Here is a 17,467-nt window from a genome sequence, read left to right as displayed (position 1 = left end):
CATCCCAGTAAGACAACAACATCTTATGAACCCACCATCCCAGCAGGACAACAACATCCTATGAACCCACCATCCCAGCAGGACAACAACAGCCTATGACCCCACCATCCCAGCAGGACAAAATCCTATGAACCCACCATCCCAGTAAGACAACAACATCCTATGAACCCACCATCCCAGCAGAACAACATCCTACGAACCCACCATTCCAGCAGAACAACAACATCCTATGAACCCACCATCCCAGTAAGACTACAACATCCTATGAACCCACCATCCCAGTAAGACAACAACATCTTATGAACCCACCATCCAAGCAGAAAAACAACATCCTAAGAACCCACCATCCCAGCAGAACAACAACATCCTAAGAACCCACCATCTCGGCAGAACAACAACATCTTAGGAACACACCATCTCAGCAGGACAACATCCTATGAACCCACCATCCCAGCAGAACAACAACATCCTAAGAACCCACCATCCCAGTAAGACAACAACATCTTATAAACCCACCATCCCAGCAGGACAACAACATCCTATGAACCAACCATCCGTGCAGAACAACATCCTATGAACCCACCATCCCAGCAGGACAACATCTTATGAACCCACCATCCCAGCAGGACAACAACATCCTATGAACCCACCATCCCAGTAAGACAACAACATCCATGAACCCACCATCCCAGTAAGACAACAACATCCTATGAACCCACCATCCCAGTAAGACAACAACATCCATGAACCCACCATCCCAGTAAGACAACAACATCCTATGAACCCACCATCCCAGTAAGACAACAACATCCTATGAACCCACCATCCCAGTAAGACAACAACATCCTATGAACCCACCATCCCAGTAAGACAACAACATCCTATGAACCCACCATCCCAGTAAGACAACAACATCCTATGAACCCATAAAACAAACTAAACAAGCTGGTGCCATTTATTCACAGTTATATATGGTAGTCCTTGTGAGCCACTGGTAGCCCTCGTGAGCCACCAGTTGTCCTTGTGAGCCACCGGTAGCCCTGGTGAGCCACCGGTAGCCCTCGTGAGCCACCGGTAGCACTTGTGAGCTAAACAAACAATATATGCAAATATATAGAAAGAAGAAAAGTGAGCTGTAGGATCACAGGAATATTTGGTCATGTGTTGTGAGCCTGTAAAGAGAGTCATGAGATCACATTCAACATTTTGGTCCCTTTATTTCATGTTAACCACATTTCAAACAACTAAACAACCAATGGTAATGGCTTCACCAGAGCTAAACAACACTTTGCTAGACAAATAATCATCAGAATAATAATTATACAAAAGAAATGTACAAATTCAGGACAAAGAAAACAAAACAAAGAAATACAAAGGAAATATATAATACAGATGAACGGCCATGAATGAAGCCAATATGAACAAATGAAGCCGTAGTAGTAATAAAGATGCTCTTCAATAAAACGCTCTTAAAGTCTTTGTCTCAATAGGTCCATTAGGAGCCGGACTGGACTCCAGCGACTACAGAAAAGGTAAGCCCGCAAGTTCTGGCCAAGAAAACTGAAACCTACAAGCAAACTAAACAAATGTTCAGCGGAGAACTTCAGCGTTCATTCGGACACATGCCTCTATGAATTAATGGCTGACAGAAATCACATTATGTGTCACAGTTGGGTTTTTTATCTTCAGATATTGGCTGAGAAAATTGTTTTCACCATTAGTTTCAATGATTCTTGTAAAACAGATCCAAGGTTTTTGAAAATGAAGCCTTTAATCTGGTGTGTTGTTCTTTAATTGGCCACATACGTCAGACTCTACCGGCGCTATGTGTCGCTCCTCAAAAGTGCCAACGAATCCCTAAATGCTGTCACAACAAGGATTCAGTGCATCTTTAAAATGAGCCGGTTGTTTTGTCTTTTAAATGGACAACAGAGAAAGACATTAGACAAACGTGTGATCAGATGAGCAGATGATGGGAAGCTGAGGTCAATGTTACATCTTGTATAATTCTCATTAACTCCCACCCTCCAACAGGTCGGCCATGTTGACCTTCTTTTACCCCAGGGTCAACCATCAACTGAAATCATTTCCTATTAGACTGGCCAGTGAGTTTGCCACATTCATTTTGAAACGTGCACACCTCCATGGGTTTAGCGAATCGTAAACGTGAGGCTTAAGGTAACTGTGAGCTGTCTCTTGGTCTTTGTGTTGATGGCAGGCAGCTTCTCGTATTACATGAAACACAGCATGACTCATATCTCATCTAAAGTTTACACTGCAGTCATTCCTGTCCATCTCTGGATTTACTTATTTATGGATAAGCAATATGCAGTACCAGTATATATATACTGGTACTGCATATTGCCTTCTCACATGTTAATGCTGCTTTAGGTGAATGATTTAAAAAAAAAAAAAGCTTTAAATAAATCCGATAAAGCCTGACCTTTAGACATGGTACACATGTTGCATGAAGGAAAATAGAGAAAAATACACAGTCAAAAGACCAAATCATCAAAATGCAGCTCCAACTTTACGATGCTACTGATGGATTGCTTTTGTCCAGAGGCCTGTACTACGAAGCGAGTTCAACATACCCAGGGTATCTTCTCCTTATCTGGCTTCACTAACCCTAACAACCGAGATCCCGCTAAGCGGTCCTATGACGCTGGTTATCAACTCAGTAAATCAACCCAGGGTTTCCCAGTCTGGCTGTGAGCGCGTTCACATGAAAGGTGCAGGGTTTACAGCATATAACCAATCACAGACATGGACAAGTCCACAACTTGCAGACAGACAGGCAAAGCGGCATATTTTACAAACAAAGAGCAAACTATATTAGACACATGCGAAGAAGTTAAACACATTATCAGACTAAAAGTAACACATTTGAAGCTGCCAAATGCAGGAAGGACAGCTGGCAAAAGAAATCAAATTGTCAATGTGTGAATGCGTAAATTAACAGATTTATTAATTTAACAGACCACTCAAAAGTCAGATATAGTCGTCTAGATGGGGCAGTGATATAAAAAGCTTTCAGGGATTACTGGATGACTAAATTAAATTGATCACATTATGGCATTTAATAAAGTTATGGCCTGCGTGACTATTTCAACCTTCTCTCAGCTGCGTCTCTGTCTCCGGCTCCAGCTGTCCTTCCTGCATCTGTCAGTTTAAACTGTGTTGTTTTTAGTCTGATTATGACTGGATCTTCATATGTGTGTAATATTATCATTCAATCTGCTCACTGAGCTCTGATTGGTCAGTAGGTGGTGCTTTTATATGAGTCGATCTCTTATCTGGAACATAACCTCATTGTGATTCACTCTGGATGTGGGCGGCAGCTAAATGTGCAATATGCAAAAATACATATGTTAATTTTTTTAGACAACACGTTTAAAGTGGCATAAGACTTTGTTCCAAACGATAAGAGCAAGTTGCTGAAATGAAATGCGGTATTTGTAACGTGTCTGGTGCGGGATGTTTGTCTGGTTGTTTGTTTCACTGTGGTTGTCGTATCTTATTTACAGTAATGCTGGATGCACAGCGAAAGACTGACTCTCCGTAAAGAAGCCATCCTAGACCATCTCTGAAACCTTTCTTTTTTCTGTTTAATGCTGTTGTTACTCTTCACCATGCCCTTTCTGTAGCCTCTAACATGCTGCTGCTTCCTGGTTTAACACCACGTTGAACCATTTTTCCTCTTTAAAAGCAAAAGTGTCAAAAGAAAGTCACACTGCCTTGATGCAGTTTGAAGGAAAAGAACCCATACAGCCCGGACACACCAGAAATGTCAAGAGCGCGCGGTGGCTGCGTGATTCACATGTCAGGCGTTCACACCAGCTGCACTTCAGCTGCGTGTCTGCTGTGTTTCTGCTGCTGCAGCTGCTGCTGTCAGCCCTTTCTTTTTTACATAGAATTTGCCTTTAAATGGCCATTTCATTTCATTATAAATATAATTTATATTTATTTTAGACAGAGAAAGGTTAAGAAACGTGTGGTAATTTTTAAATAATAGTAATAATCCACAATTAAAACTCCATTCTATATTTATTCATGGAGCTCTCCAAGTCACTGCATGTTCTAGAACACTGTCAGGATTTTTTTTTTTTAAATAAAAGCCTTGTGTTAACAAATAAAGGACTTCTGTCCACAGAAAAAATGCTTGAGGGCTTTTATTTTGAAATGACAGCAGGAAGTGTTGATTTAAAAATAAGTTTCTCATCTCCGTAACATATTCTACAGATAGACATCGAAACTGTGGTAATTTGCTGGTATGATTTCAATATACAATCAATAGATCACTTTCACTGTCTGTTGCTGCTGTGAGACGCGCGCGGCACGCGTCAAAAATAGGCGAGACCTCTATTCTCTAGAAGAGACGCAGCTGAGACGCGTGTGTGACGCGCTTGAGACGCAGCTGGGACACGCGTCTCACGCGGGCAGTGTGGCTGCTCTAACCTGATAACATGGACACCGGAATAAAAAACAACAGGTTACGCAGCCACCACGCGCTCTCTTGACGTTCCTGGTGTGTCTGGGCTGATACTGAGAAATGTTGAAACCGATTACTGAATTACAAGTACAATTAGCATTGAGGCAGTCAAGAGGCCCGAGCCACAAGGTAATTTATCAGCTTGTGATTTCAAAGAAGAAGAACAGATATATCAACATGTGTCTGTTGGTTTCATCCAGCAGCATCAACATGTCAGCCTAATACTTCTTTACTTTCCTTCAGCGAGCATCCAGCCTTCACAGGGAGACAACAATCAAGGCGGAGAATAGATCTAAAAAGGAAATCCTGTACAGTAATCACATGACAGCCCAGCAGAGAGGACGGAGAGACGCAGAAGGAAAAAGTGGCGCTTCTTTTTTTAAACCTCTGATTTTGTTTTTTAACATAATTTTTTCTGTTTTCTTTGTACAGTGTGTAAAGTTCACAGTCTGGAGGAAGCCAACACACACATTGTGTGTGTGTGTGTCGCTTCTTTTCTCTTCTGTACAGGTTGTGTGTGTGTGTTATCACAGGCACACACATAGATACACACTCAAATATGCAAGCATGCGCTCTCTAATTCACACAGAATCACATGCACACACTCTCAAACACGCACACACACACACACACACACACACACACATATGCTCGCAGGTTTGTGTCGTCACAAAGCACCTCGACGCTCTGAGTCGGCGCTCGGAGACGGCGCTCTGAGTCAACGCTCGGAGTCGGTGCTCTGAGTCGGCCCTCGGAGTCGGCGCTCTGAGTGGCGGCATGGCGTTGAGAGATTTAGAAGGAGCTGAGTGCCTCCAGAGCCACTTCATAGCAGAACTTATACTGCTCCTATGGACAGAAAGAAAACATCTTTATTTTACACAAAGATTAAAAATAACTTCATTTAAATTCTAAATATTTTTAAACATCCTCTACTACTACCTTTTCATACTCTACTACTACCTCCTCATCCTCTACTACTACCTTTTCATACTCTACTACTACCTCCTCATATTCTACTACTACCTCCTCATCCTCTACTACTACCTCCTCATCCTCTACTAATACCTCCTCTTCCTCTACTACTACTTCCTCATCCTCTACTACTACCTCCTCATATTCTAGTACCACATCATCCTCTACTACTACCTCATCATCCTCTAAAACTACTACTACTACCTCATCATACTGTACTACTGCCTCCTCTTCCTCTACTACTACCTCATCATCCTCTACTAATACCTCCTCATCCTCTACTACTACCTCCTCATCCTCTACTACTACCTCATCACACTCTACTACCACCTCCTCATCCACTACTACTACCTCCTCATCCTCTACTACTACCTCATCACACTCTACTACTACCTCCTCATCCACTACTACTACCTCCTCATCCTCTACTACTACCTCCTCATATTCTACTAGTACCACCTCATCCTCTACTACTACCTCCTCTTCCTCTACTACTACTTCCTCATCCTCTACTACTACCTCCTCATATTATACTACTACCTCCTCATCCACTACTACTACCTCCTCATCCACTACTACTACCTCCTCTTCCTCTACTACTACCTCATCATCCTCTACTACTACCTCCTCATACTCTACTACTACCTCCTCATCCTCTACTACTTCCTCATCCTCTACTACTACCTCCTCATATTCTACTACTATCACCTCATCCTCTACTACTACCACCTCTTCCTCTACTACTACTTCCTCATCCTCTACTACTACCTCCTCATATTCTACTACTACCTCATCATCCTCTACTACTACCTCCTCATCCTCTACTACTACCTCCTCATATTCTACTACTACCACCTCATCCTCTACTACTACCTCCTCTTCCTCTACTACTACTTCCTCATCCTCTACTACTACCTCCTCATATTCTACTACTACCTCATCATCCTCTACTACTACCTCCTCATCCTCTACTACTACCTCCTCATATTCTACTAGTACCACATCATCCTCTACCACTACCTCATCATCCTCTACTACTACTACTACTACTACCTCATCATACTGTACTACTGCCTCCTCTTCCTCTACTACTACCTCCTCATCCTCTACTACTACCTCATCACACTCTACTACTACCTCCTCATCCACTACTACTACCTCCTCATATTCTACTACTACCTCCTCATCCACTGCTACTACCTCCTCTACTACTACCTCATCATCCTCTACTACTACCTCCTCATCCACTACTACTACCTCCTCTTCCTCTACTACTACTTCCTCATCCTCTACTACTACCTCCTCATATTCTACTAGTACCACCGCATCCTCTACTACTACCTCCTCATCCTCTACTACTACCTCATCTTCCTCTACTACTACCTCATCATCCTCTACTACTACCTCCTCATCCTCTACTACTACCTCCTCTTCCTCTACTACTACCTCCTCATCCTCTACTACTACCTCCTCATCCTCTACTACTACCTCCTCATATTCTACTAGTACCACCTCATCCTCTACTACTACCTCCTCATCCTCTACTACTACCTCCTCATCCTCTACTACTACCTCCTCATATTCTACTACTACCACCTCCTCATCCACTACTACTACCTCCTCTACTATTACCTCATCATCCTCTACTACTACCTCCTCATCCACTACTACTACCTCCTCTTCCTCTACTACTACTTCCTCATCCTCTACTACTACCTCCTCATATTCTACTAGTACCACCTCATCCTCTACTACTACCTCCTCATCCTCTACTACTACCTCCTCATATTCTACTAGTACCACCGCATCCTCTACTACTACCTCCTCATCCTCTACTACTACCTCCTCTTCCTCTACTACTACCTCCTCATCCTCTACTACTACCTCTTCATATTCTACTAGTACCACCTCATCCTCTACTACTACCTCATCATCCTCTACTACTACCTCCTCATCCTCTACTACTACCTCCTCATCCTCTACTACTACCTCCTCATCCACTACTACTACCTCCTCATCCTCTACTACTACCTCCTCATATTCTACTAGTACCACCTCATCCTCTACTACTACCACCTCATCCTCTACTACTACCTCCTCATCCTCTACTACTACCTCCTCATATTCTACTACTACCTCCTCATCCTCTACTACTACCTCTTCATCCTCTACTACTACCTCCTCATCCACTACTACTACCTCCTCATCCTCTACTACTACCTCCTCATCCTCTACTACCTCCTCATATTCTACTAGTACCACCTCATCCTCTACTACTACCTCCTCATCCTCTACTACTACCTCCTCATATTCTACTACTACCTCCTCATCCTCTACTACTACCTCTTCATCCTCTACTACTACCTCCTCATCCACTACTACTACCTCCTCATCCTCTACTACTACCTCCTCTTCCTCTATTACTACCTTTTCATACTCTACTACTACCTCCTCATCCTCTACTACTACCTCATCATCCTCTACTACTACCTCCTCTTCCTCTACTACTACCTCATCATCCTCTACTACTACCTCCTCATCCTCTACTACTACCTCCTCATCCTCTACTACTACCTCCTCATCCTCTACTACTACCTCTGTGTGTGTGTGTGTGTGTGTGTGTGGTTGTGCGTTGTGAGTCCTCACCATCGTCTCCACCATGTTGGTCTTGTTGTTTCTCAGAGTTTTGACGGTGTGGAAAACGTCCACGATGTTCTGCTGCTGGATCATCTCGTTGATGCTGCAGATGGCACAGAACGTTCCAGAACGCCCTCCGCCGGTACTGAGGAGGAGGAGGAGGAGGAGGAGGAGGAGGAGGAGGAGGGAGGACACACGATGTTCACCATTAAACAACTACTGCACGTTGTCATCCTGTAAACCTCACTGTGTACTGTGTGCCAGAATCCTCCTGCTGACCTCTCCATCATCATCATGGAAGAGAAGGAGGAACAGTTAAAGGTATAAAGGTATATAGGAATAGAGAGAATGAATCAAAAACAGAGACTGTAAAACAGCAGCAGATGTTCAACACTGTCCTGTACAGGAGAAATGCTGTCTGCCCTTCACCATCCTAGTGCTGCTTTTTAACACGTGTTTCTTATCAGCAGAGAGATTCTCCTCCTCTGCTGTGTTCAGGTTCACTGTGTCAGCGTTTAAAAGATGCTTCAGAAACCTCTGAACCCTAACCACAAAAACTTTACATGTCTTTTAATGATACTTAATGAAACCGGTTATGAGAAGTAACGTTTGTTAGTGAGTTGTGATTTCATTTAAAGCATAGGAACACCAGGTTAGAGTGAATTAGCTTTACATCTGTTTTAACAAATGTCAATATTCTGATCGGTTGATTGTACAGTATTTCAATCTATTTTAAAATAGAGTATATACACCCATATAGTAGTATATAGATATGTTAGAATAATTGTTATAATGCTAAACCAGGGGTCAGCAACCTTTATTATCAAAAGAGCCATTTTAGGCAAAAAAAAAAAAAAAGAAAACCTGTCTGGGGCCGCAAAACATTATACAGTTTACACACAGCTTGTAGTCTAAGTATACAGTATATACTCTCAGTCTAATGCAGTGAGGGCCAAAATGCAAAAAAAGTAGTAACATTACGAGAATAAAGTTATATCTTTACGAGAAAAAAGTAGTAACATTACAAGAATAAAGTCATAACTTTACGAGAAAAAAGTCAGAATATAACAAGAATAAAGTCATAACTTTATGAGAAAAGTCATAATATTACAAGAATATAGTCATAACTTAACAATAAAAAAGTCGTAATTTTACAAGAATAAGTCATAACTTTATGAGAAAAAAGTCATAATATAACGAGAATAAAGTCAAAACTTTACGAGAAAAAGTCATAATATTATGAGAATAAAGTCAGAACACGTAAAAATACTACTTTATAATATTACGACTTTTTTCTCGTAAACCTTTGACTTTATTCTCATAATATTGTGACTTTATTCTTGAAATCTCTGATTTTTTTTCCCTCAATGTGGCCCTAATACTCCGTCGTACCGTCGTACCATAGACCTAAAACAATGAAAAATAAAAATGAAAATGTAAATGAGAAACAGTTATTCATTTCCATTTTTAAAAATCCACAGGCAGCCACTGGAGAGGAGCTACAGAGACACAGGTTGCTGACCCCTGAGCTAACCAAAGGAACACGTACAACAATAAAAGTGAGAAAGAAAAGCTAACTGCTAACAGGATGAAAACAATGTATAGTGAGAGGGGAGACACGCTCTCGTTAGCACACCACTAGTTAGCTTGAGCTAAACGCTCTGCTAGCTGTGGAGAACAGTAACGTTAACGTTATAGAAACACTGTACATACTATCAATAGCAGCTAATCAATGTTAATCAATGTCAGTGATTGATGTTTACAGGTGAAGATGCTCCCTAGCACGCTGGTGATGACCAAGCCGGGAGCGTCCACCAGTCCGAATGCTTCCAAGGAACAAAATCTGTTCTTGTTGTGAAACGGCTTTAAACCTAACTAAGTGGGTTTATTCCATAAACTTAACCAGGTTGTTTCCTGTGAAGATGGAACATTATTTTGAAAAGACTGGAGCGTTGCTGGACATTCGTAGGAAAACACACGAAATATGAGGAATAACTTTTTTTAAGAAATCATACAAACCGTTGTATGAGGATACGTTGCTATTCACTATTATCCGGTTTAACATCCCCGAGCTAATTCAGTGTCACAGGGTGATCAACTCCTCACTTCAGATTATCTTATTTTAGAATAGATCATTTTAGATTGGAGTAGATTATTTTATTTTAGAATAGATTATTTTAGATTAGATTAGGTTAGATTGGAGTAGATTATTTTATTTTAGATTAGGTTATATTAGGTTAGGTTAAATTATTTTATTTTAGATTAGATTAGATTAGTTTAGATTAGATTAGATTATTTTTAGATTATTTTATTTTAGATTAGGTTAGATTATTTTAGATTATCTTATTTTAGATTAGATTAGGTTAGATTATTTTATTTTAGATTAGATTAGATTAGATTATTTTAGATTAGATTAGGTTAGATTATTTTTAGATTATTTTATTTTAGATTAGATTAGGTTAAATTATTTTACATTATCTTATTTTAGATTAGATTAGATTATTTTAGATTAGATTAGATTCAACTTTATTGTTATTGCACATAGTACAATACAAGTACAAGTAAAACAAAATGCAGTTTTACATCTAACCAGAATGCAAACTAGTAAAGTGCTGATTAAGACCAATGAGGATATGCGTACATGGTGTATATACATATATACTGATTGCAGTTAAGGTGAAAAGGATAGACAAGTATTATATTCTGATGAATAAGAGTTAAGTGTAAGTTGCATACTGATGAAATATTGTATAAAATGTTGTATAAGAGTATTATAAAGAATCAATTATATACTGTAGGTGGAGTTAAATGTATATCTATACAGGAGAGGCTTGTACAGATGATGATATGTCCATAAGGACTAAATGAATATATACTGTATAAAATGAATATTAGAGAATAGATTTTATTATATATATATATATACTAAATTGATATTACTATTTCAGAACTGTCATATCTTTCCTGCGAAAGTGCTGTTGAAGTGATGAGAAAGGATGCTCCGCGGACACTGTTCTTGCTGGTATAATAGAGTTTATTACAAACAAGCAACAAATGTCATAACGAACGTCTAGAGCGTCCGGAGGTCTCAAGTCAAATCTGAAAGTCCTGCACTTCGGGGCTCTCGCGCCTCCTTATATCTGTTTCATGTCATGCAACATCATGCAACATCTGTGCTGAGCGTATAACCATGTATGTCTCCTTTATCCTACATGTTTATCTTTCAGCCCCTGGACTTAGCGTATGACCATAAATGTCTCCACGTATGCTTCTTACACATATGTTTACCTTTAGGGGCCTCACGGTCTTATGCAAGACTTGAAAATATACCACAGAACTAAATCCTGTTTGCTCTCTAAATTGATCCACATAAAACAGTCGGTGGTGATGGACGTCACTGGTTCAGTCTGACGTTTGTCTAAAGCTGTTTATGAGCTGCTGCATGCTGTGAATATTTGAGTGATCTTCTGGGAGAAGACAGCACAATATTGTAGTTATTGTCCTCCATCTAAAACCCGTATAAATAAAGAGAGCAGAGACAGATGGCGGGGTGAAGTGTGTGCTGCTCCTCGCAGCTCTCTAACAGCTTCTTTCAGCGTGATTTGCTGAAAATGAGACATGTGCTCGGCATTAAAGACCCATCAGCCTCCAACCTCTAGGACAAGACGAGAGCAGAACAGAATCAATTTTCACCAGCTACTGATTGAACCATCATGTTTCTTCTTATCTCTGGTATTACGGAGTGTGTAAAATCAATATGTGGGGCTGATTAGCCGTGTCAACGTCTTCAGCCAGAAGCACAATAAGCTGATGTCCCCTTCAAACACATTCACTGCCTGTTTATCTGCCACTATTCTATATTTCACGATTCTTCTTTTATTGTCAAATAGAAGATGCACATATACAAACTTTTTCATTCTGCATTTTTCATTTGAATCGATGAACGATCATACCTGATTGTGTGCAACACTTTAAGCAGTTAAGCCCATGAGATCAATAGCTCTGGGTATTGATTTGAGCTGTGGGTCAAAGATGGGATATTCATCTCTGTCACTATTGATGTTCCTATAAGACGGGGGTTTAACCATCGATCGTATACATAAGCATTATTGGTTGAGTTGAGATCCAGCAGTAATTTGATTCCTTACATACTGCACATAGCCTACTATCTATAAAAATATATAAAGATATAAACTGCATGTTTACAAGTATTCCATTTGTTTGCTGTTCTTAGAAACAAGACGTTTTAAACCCCAACAGCTGGTATTTCTACATCTCTCTCTTTCACACAGAGATAGAAAACACAGTGAAAACTAACAAAACCTCCCGACACCTAGAAAGCACACATCAGTGCTAGTTGTGACTGGCCCAGTGAGCTGTGACTGAGGACGCTGCTGAGATGAGCTCCAGTGATCGGACTGTTGTTGTTAGTGAGGTTTTTATCATTATCAGCTCCATTTCTTCTGCTCCGCTCTTTATTTAGTCTGATTCAACATTTATTTAACCACATAAAACAATTGAGATAAAATCGCTTTTTCAATGGTGACGGGGCTGAGAAGGCAGTACATGATTATATCATCATCATTAGATCATCCGCCACCATGGTCTCAGCTTTCACTCATATGCTGACGACACACAACTGTATCTTAGCACCAAAGCATCCACCCAGCTCCCCCCACAGTCACTTGTAAACTGCCTGCATGAAATACAAATATGGATGTCATCTAACTTCCTAAAACTCAAAAGCAACAAAACAGAGCTCATGGTTGTGGCTCCTAAGGCCCTGCTCTGGAAGGTTGGAGATCTACATCTGGACGCTGACGGCTGCTCTTTCTCCCCATCCTCGGAAGTCCCCAACCTGGGTGTCATCCTGGACCGACTCTCTCATTCCAGTCACACATCAAGTCCATCACCAAATCCGCTTTCTTCCACCTAAGAAACATCTTTGGACTCTGGCAATCACTCTCTGACTCCGTGGCAGAAACCCTCATCCACGCCTTCGTCACCTCCCGTTTAGACTACTGCAATGGAGTTCTGTCCGGGGTTCCCAACAAAGCCCTGGACAGGCTCCAGTATGTGTAAAACTCAGCTGCCAGGGTTCTCACCCGCACCAAGCCATGGCAGCACATCAACCCCACCCTCATCCACCTCCATTGGCTCCCGGTCAAGTCCAGCATCACTTACAAAATCCTCCTCCTCACCTACAAATCCCTCAACGCCCTGGCTCCTCAGTACCTCTCTGACATCCTCCACCCATACACACAGTCCCGGAAGCTGAGATCCTCAGGCCCTATATCGGTCCCGTCTCGGCACTATCGGCCCTATATCGGTCCCGTCTCGGTTCTATCGGCCCTATATCGGTCCCGTCTCGGTTCTATCGGCCTTATATCGGTCCCGTCTCGGCACTATCGGCCCTATATCGGTCCCGTCTCGGTTCTACTGGCCCTATATCGGTCCCGTCTCGGCCCTATATTGGCCCCGTCTCGGCCCCGTCTCGGCCCTATATTGGCCCCATCTCGGACCCCTATCGGCCCTAAAGGGCCTATCAGCCTCCGCTACCAGCTCTGATTCTATACACTGTGCCATCTCTCCAAAATAAAATGGATGAACTGCTGATGAACCCCGGTTTCACTATTTACAGAGAGGTCAACCACACTACCTCACACACACCTCTGACATGCATCATTACCATGATTGAGAGAGTAACTTGGTCGTGTGGCTAATAAACAATCTAATCTAATCTGATCTGATCTACTTCCTACTGTGTTATTACACGTGATGGAGTGTGTACACCTACATGTGTGTGCGTGTGTGTGTGTGTGTGTGTGTGTGTGTGTGTGTGTGCATGCTGAACTTACAGGCAATGTACCACCGTCCTCCCATCTCCTCCGTCATACTGCTCCTGCCACTTGGCCAACCTCCGGACCAACTGGAGGATGGAGCGTTTAGAGAGCGGCGTGTCCCTGTAGGCCGGCCAGCCGATGAACTGGAAGTGCTGCACCAGGCGGTAACCGTCCTGTGGCTGCAGAGAGACCATTTTATCACCACAATCAACAAAGAGCGGTAAATCCACGATACACTAATCTGATCCATAAAGCACTGTTCATGTGTCAGCATGCTGTTGTGCTCCAGTTAGTTCTGGTTGCCTCTTCAAAAGAACGAGCTTTGGACTCAACAAAGACGACATCTTAAAATGTTTAACTCCATTTCACGGTAGCCGTCTGGCCCCGAGGCGGTTGGCATCCTCCACCTACAATACCAAGACCTGCCATCACTGTCACACTCATTCACTGCTACGCTTGTTCATTCCACACAGCCACATACCTCTCTTCCCTTTACTCCTTCTCTTCTCTTCCTTCTTCCCTTACTCTATCCCTCTCTCCACTTCCTCCATCTCCCCTTCCAATCAACTCATATTTCTAACTTCTACTGTGCCTTACTCCTCTTTCCTTTATTCTCACACTCAGTAACTCCACTACTCTTTCTCTCCATGACTCTTTTTGTTTTCCTCTTCTTTCTATATTTCCCTCCCTCTCTCTCTCTCTCTCTCTCTCTCTCTCCCTCTTCATTGGTGGCTCAGACTGAGCCTCTCTCTCTCTCTCTCTCTCTCTCTCTCTCTCTCTCTCTCTCTCTCTCTCTCTCTCTCTCTCCCACTTCATTTGATAGCGTAGTGGTTGGTGGTTCAGACTCAGCCTCTCTCTCAGTGTGAGATCATATGAGCCATTTCACGCTAGACTGGTGATGTGTTTGAGAGAGAGAGAGAGAATATAGAGAGCAGAGTGGTGATGAGTTCACTAGGGGTGAGAAGTGAGGAAGTGAAGAGAAAGAAGTGAAGAAGTGAATGGAAATGAGAGGTGAGAAGTGAGGTAGTGAAAAGAAAGAAATGAGGAAGTGAAGGGAAAGAAGTGAGGAGATGAAAGAAAACAAGTCAGGAAGTGAAGAGAAAGAAGTGAAGTGAAGGGAAATGAGAGGTGAGAAGAGAATTGAGGTAGTGAAAGGAAAGAAATGAGGAGATAAATGAAAAGAAGTGAGGAAGTGAAGGGAAATAAGTGAGGTAGTGAAGGGAAAGGAGTGGTGAGAAGACAAGTGACATAGTGAAAGGAAAGAAGTGAAGAAGTGAAGGGAAATGAGAGGTGAGAAAGGAAGTGAGGTAGTGAAAGGAAAGAAATGAGGAAAGGAAAGGAGAGGTGAGAAGAGAAGTGAGGTAGTGAACGGAAAGAAGTGAGGAAGTGAAGAAAAATAAGTGAAGAAGTGAAGGAAAAGGAGAAGCGAGAAGAGAGGTGAGGTAGTGAAAGGAAAGAAATGAGGAGATGAAAGAAAAGAAGTGAGGAAGTGAAGGGAAAGAAGTGAGGAAGTGAAGGGAAATAAGTGAGGAAGTGAGGTAGTGAAGGGAAAGGAGTGGTGAGAACACAAGTGACATAGTGAAGGGAAAGAAGTGAAGAAGTGAAGGGAAATGAGAGGTGAGAAAGGAAGTGAGGTAGTGAAAGGAAAGAAATGAGGAAGTGATGGGAAAGGAGTGGTGAGAAGACAAGTGACGTAGTGAAGGGAAAGAAGTGAGGTAGTGAAGGGAAAGAAGTGAGGAAGTGGAGGGAAATAAGTGAAGAAGTGAAGATAAAGAAGTGAAGAAGTGAAGGGAAATGAGAGGTGAGAAGAGAAGTGACATAGTGAAAGGAAAGAAGTGAAGAAGTGAAGGGAAATGAGAGGTGAGAAAGGAAGTGAGGTAGTGAAAGGAAAGAAATGAGGAAAGGAAAGGAGAGGTGAGAAGAGAAGTGAGGTAGTGAACGGAAAGAAGTGAGGAAGTGAAGAAAAATAAGTGAAGAAGTGAAGGAAAAGGAGAAGCGAGAAGAGAGGTGAGGTAGTGAAAGGAAAGAAATGAGGAGATGAAAGAAAAGAAGTGAGGAAGTGAAGGGAAAGAAGTGAGGAAGTGAAGGGAAATAAGTGAGGAAGTGAGGTAGTGAAGGGAAAGGAGTGGTGAGAACACAAGTGACATAGTGAAGGGAAAGAAGTGAAGAAGTGAAGGGAAATGAGAGGTGAGAAAGGAAGTGAGGTAGTGAAAGGAAAGAAATGAGGAAGTGATGGGAAAGGAGTGGTGAGAAGACAAGTGACGTAGTGAAGGGAAAGAAGTGAGGTAGTGAAGGGAAAGAAGTGAGGAAGTGGAGGGAAATAAGTGAAGAAGTGAAGAGAAAGAAGTGAAGAAGTGAAGGGAAATGAGAGGTGAGAAGAGAAGTGAGGTAGTGAAAGGAAAGAAATGAGGAAGTGAAGGGAAAGAAGTGAGGAAGTGAAAGAAAAGAAGTGAGGAAGTGAATGGAATGAAGTGAGGAAGTGAAGGGAAAGAAGTGAGGGAATGAAGGTAAAGAAGTGAGGAAGTGAAGGGAATGAAGTGAGGAAGTGAAGGGAAAGAAGTGATACTGATACTGATAGTTCTATGGAGTTCTCTCTAAACCAGAACTCCAGTGTGTTATTGCTGTGGTCGGTGTGCTACGGTCAAATGCCTTTTATGTGTTGTTACATTGTGTTCCTCAGTGTATCGTTCCACTATCTATTGTTGTCTGCCAAATATAGGTCAAGAAATGCATTATTTAAAGAAATTTAAAATAAATGTCGGGACTAACTGCAGGCTGAGACTACAGACCTGATTCTCCCAAAATGCCCATCAACGGGTGGTGGGGGGAAGATAAGTTATGGTTCAGGATCAGGTTGAGGACATTTAAGACGAGAATCGACCTCTCTCCAGCTGACACCAATTTAGTTTGGTCTAGTATGTTCTAGACCAAACTAATCTGATCTAGACCAAACTAGTCTGATCTAGTGTGTTTTAGACAAAACTAGTCTGATCTTGTCTGTTCTAGACCAAACTAGTCTGATCTAGACCAAACTAGTCTGATCTAGTCTGTTCTAGACCAAACTAGTCTGGTCTAGTCTGTTCTAGACTAGTCTGCTATGAAACTGTGAAGTACCCTGGCCATGTTGCAGATCCTGAAGATTCGGTTGATGATGTCTTCATCAATGTCTGCGGATATGAATTCCACTTGAATGGGACCGTAGCAACAGGAACTCTTTTCAGGCCAGTACTGCATACATAACTGTAGAAAACAGAGACAAGGATCAGTCCAGTACTGCATACAACACTGTAGAAAACGGAGACAAGGATCAGTCCAGTACTGCATACAACACTGTAGAAAACAGAGACAAGGATCAGTCCACTACTGCATACAACACTGTAGAAAACAGAGACAAGGATCAGTCCAGTACTGCATACATAACTGTAGAAAACAGAGACAAGGATCAGTCCAGTACTGCATACAGCACTGTAGAAAACAGAGACAAGGATCAGTCCAGTACTGCATACAGCACTGTAGAAAACAG

The 17,467-nt window shown here is 41.9% G+C and overlaps 1 protein-coding gene across 1 annotated transcript in view; it reads right to left on the bottom strand.

The window, feature by feature from the left end:
• Positions 1 to 4,206: 4,206 nt before the first annotated feature.
• The window catches only part of ptprt (protein tyrosine phosphatase receptor type T), a 382,622-nt gene continuing 369,361 nt past the window's right edge, over positions 4,207 to 17,467 (bottom strand). The window contains 4 exon segments of the mRNA XM_037782155.1: positions 4,207 to 5,338; positions 8,111 to 8,246; positions 13,960 to 14,123; positions 17,059 to 17,184. Of these exon segments, the coding sequence (XP_037638083.1) occupies positions 5,285 to 5,338; positions 8,111 to 8,246; positions 13,960 to 14,123; positions 17,059 to 17,184 (480 nt within the window). The 3' untranslated portion in view covers positions 4,207 to 5,284.

This window comes from Sebastes umbrosus, chromosome 1 (assembly GCF_015220745.1).
Source record: "Sebastes umbrosus isolate fSebUmb1 chromosome 1, fSebUmb1.pri, whole genome shotgun sequence".
In the NCBI taxonomy this organism is placed as follows: Eukaryota; Metazoa; Chordata; class Actinopteri; order Perciformes; family Sebastidae; genus Sebastes; species Sebastes umbrosus.
The sequence above is the reverse complement of the archived record's forward strand: the minus strand, read 5'-3'. Positions and strand labels throughout refer to the sequence as shown.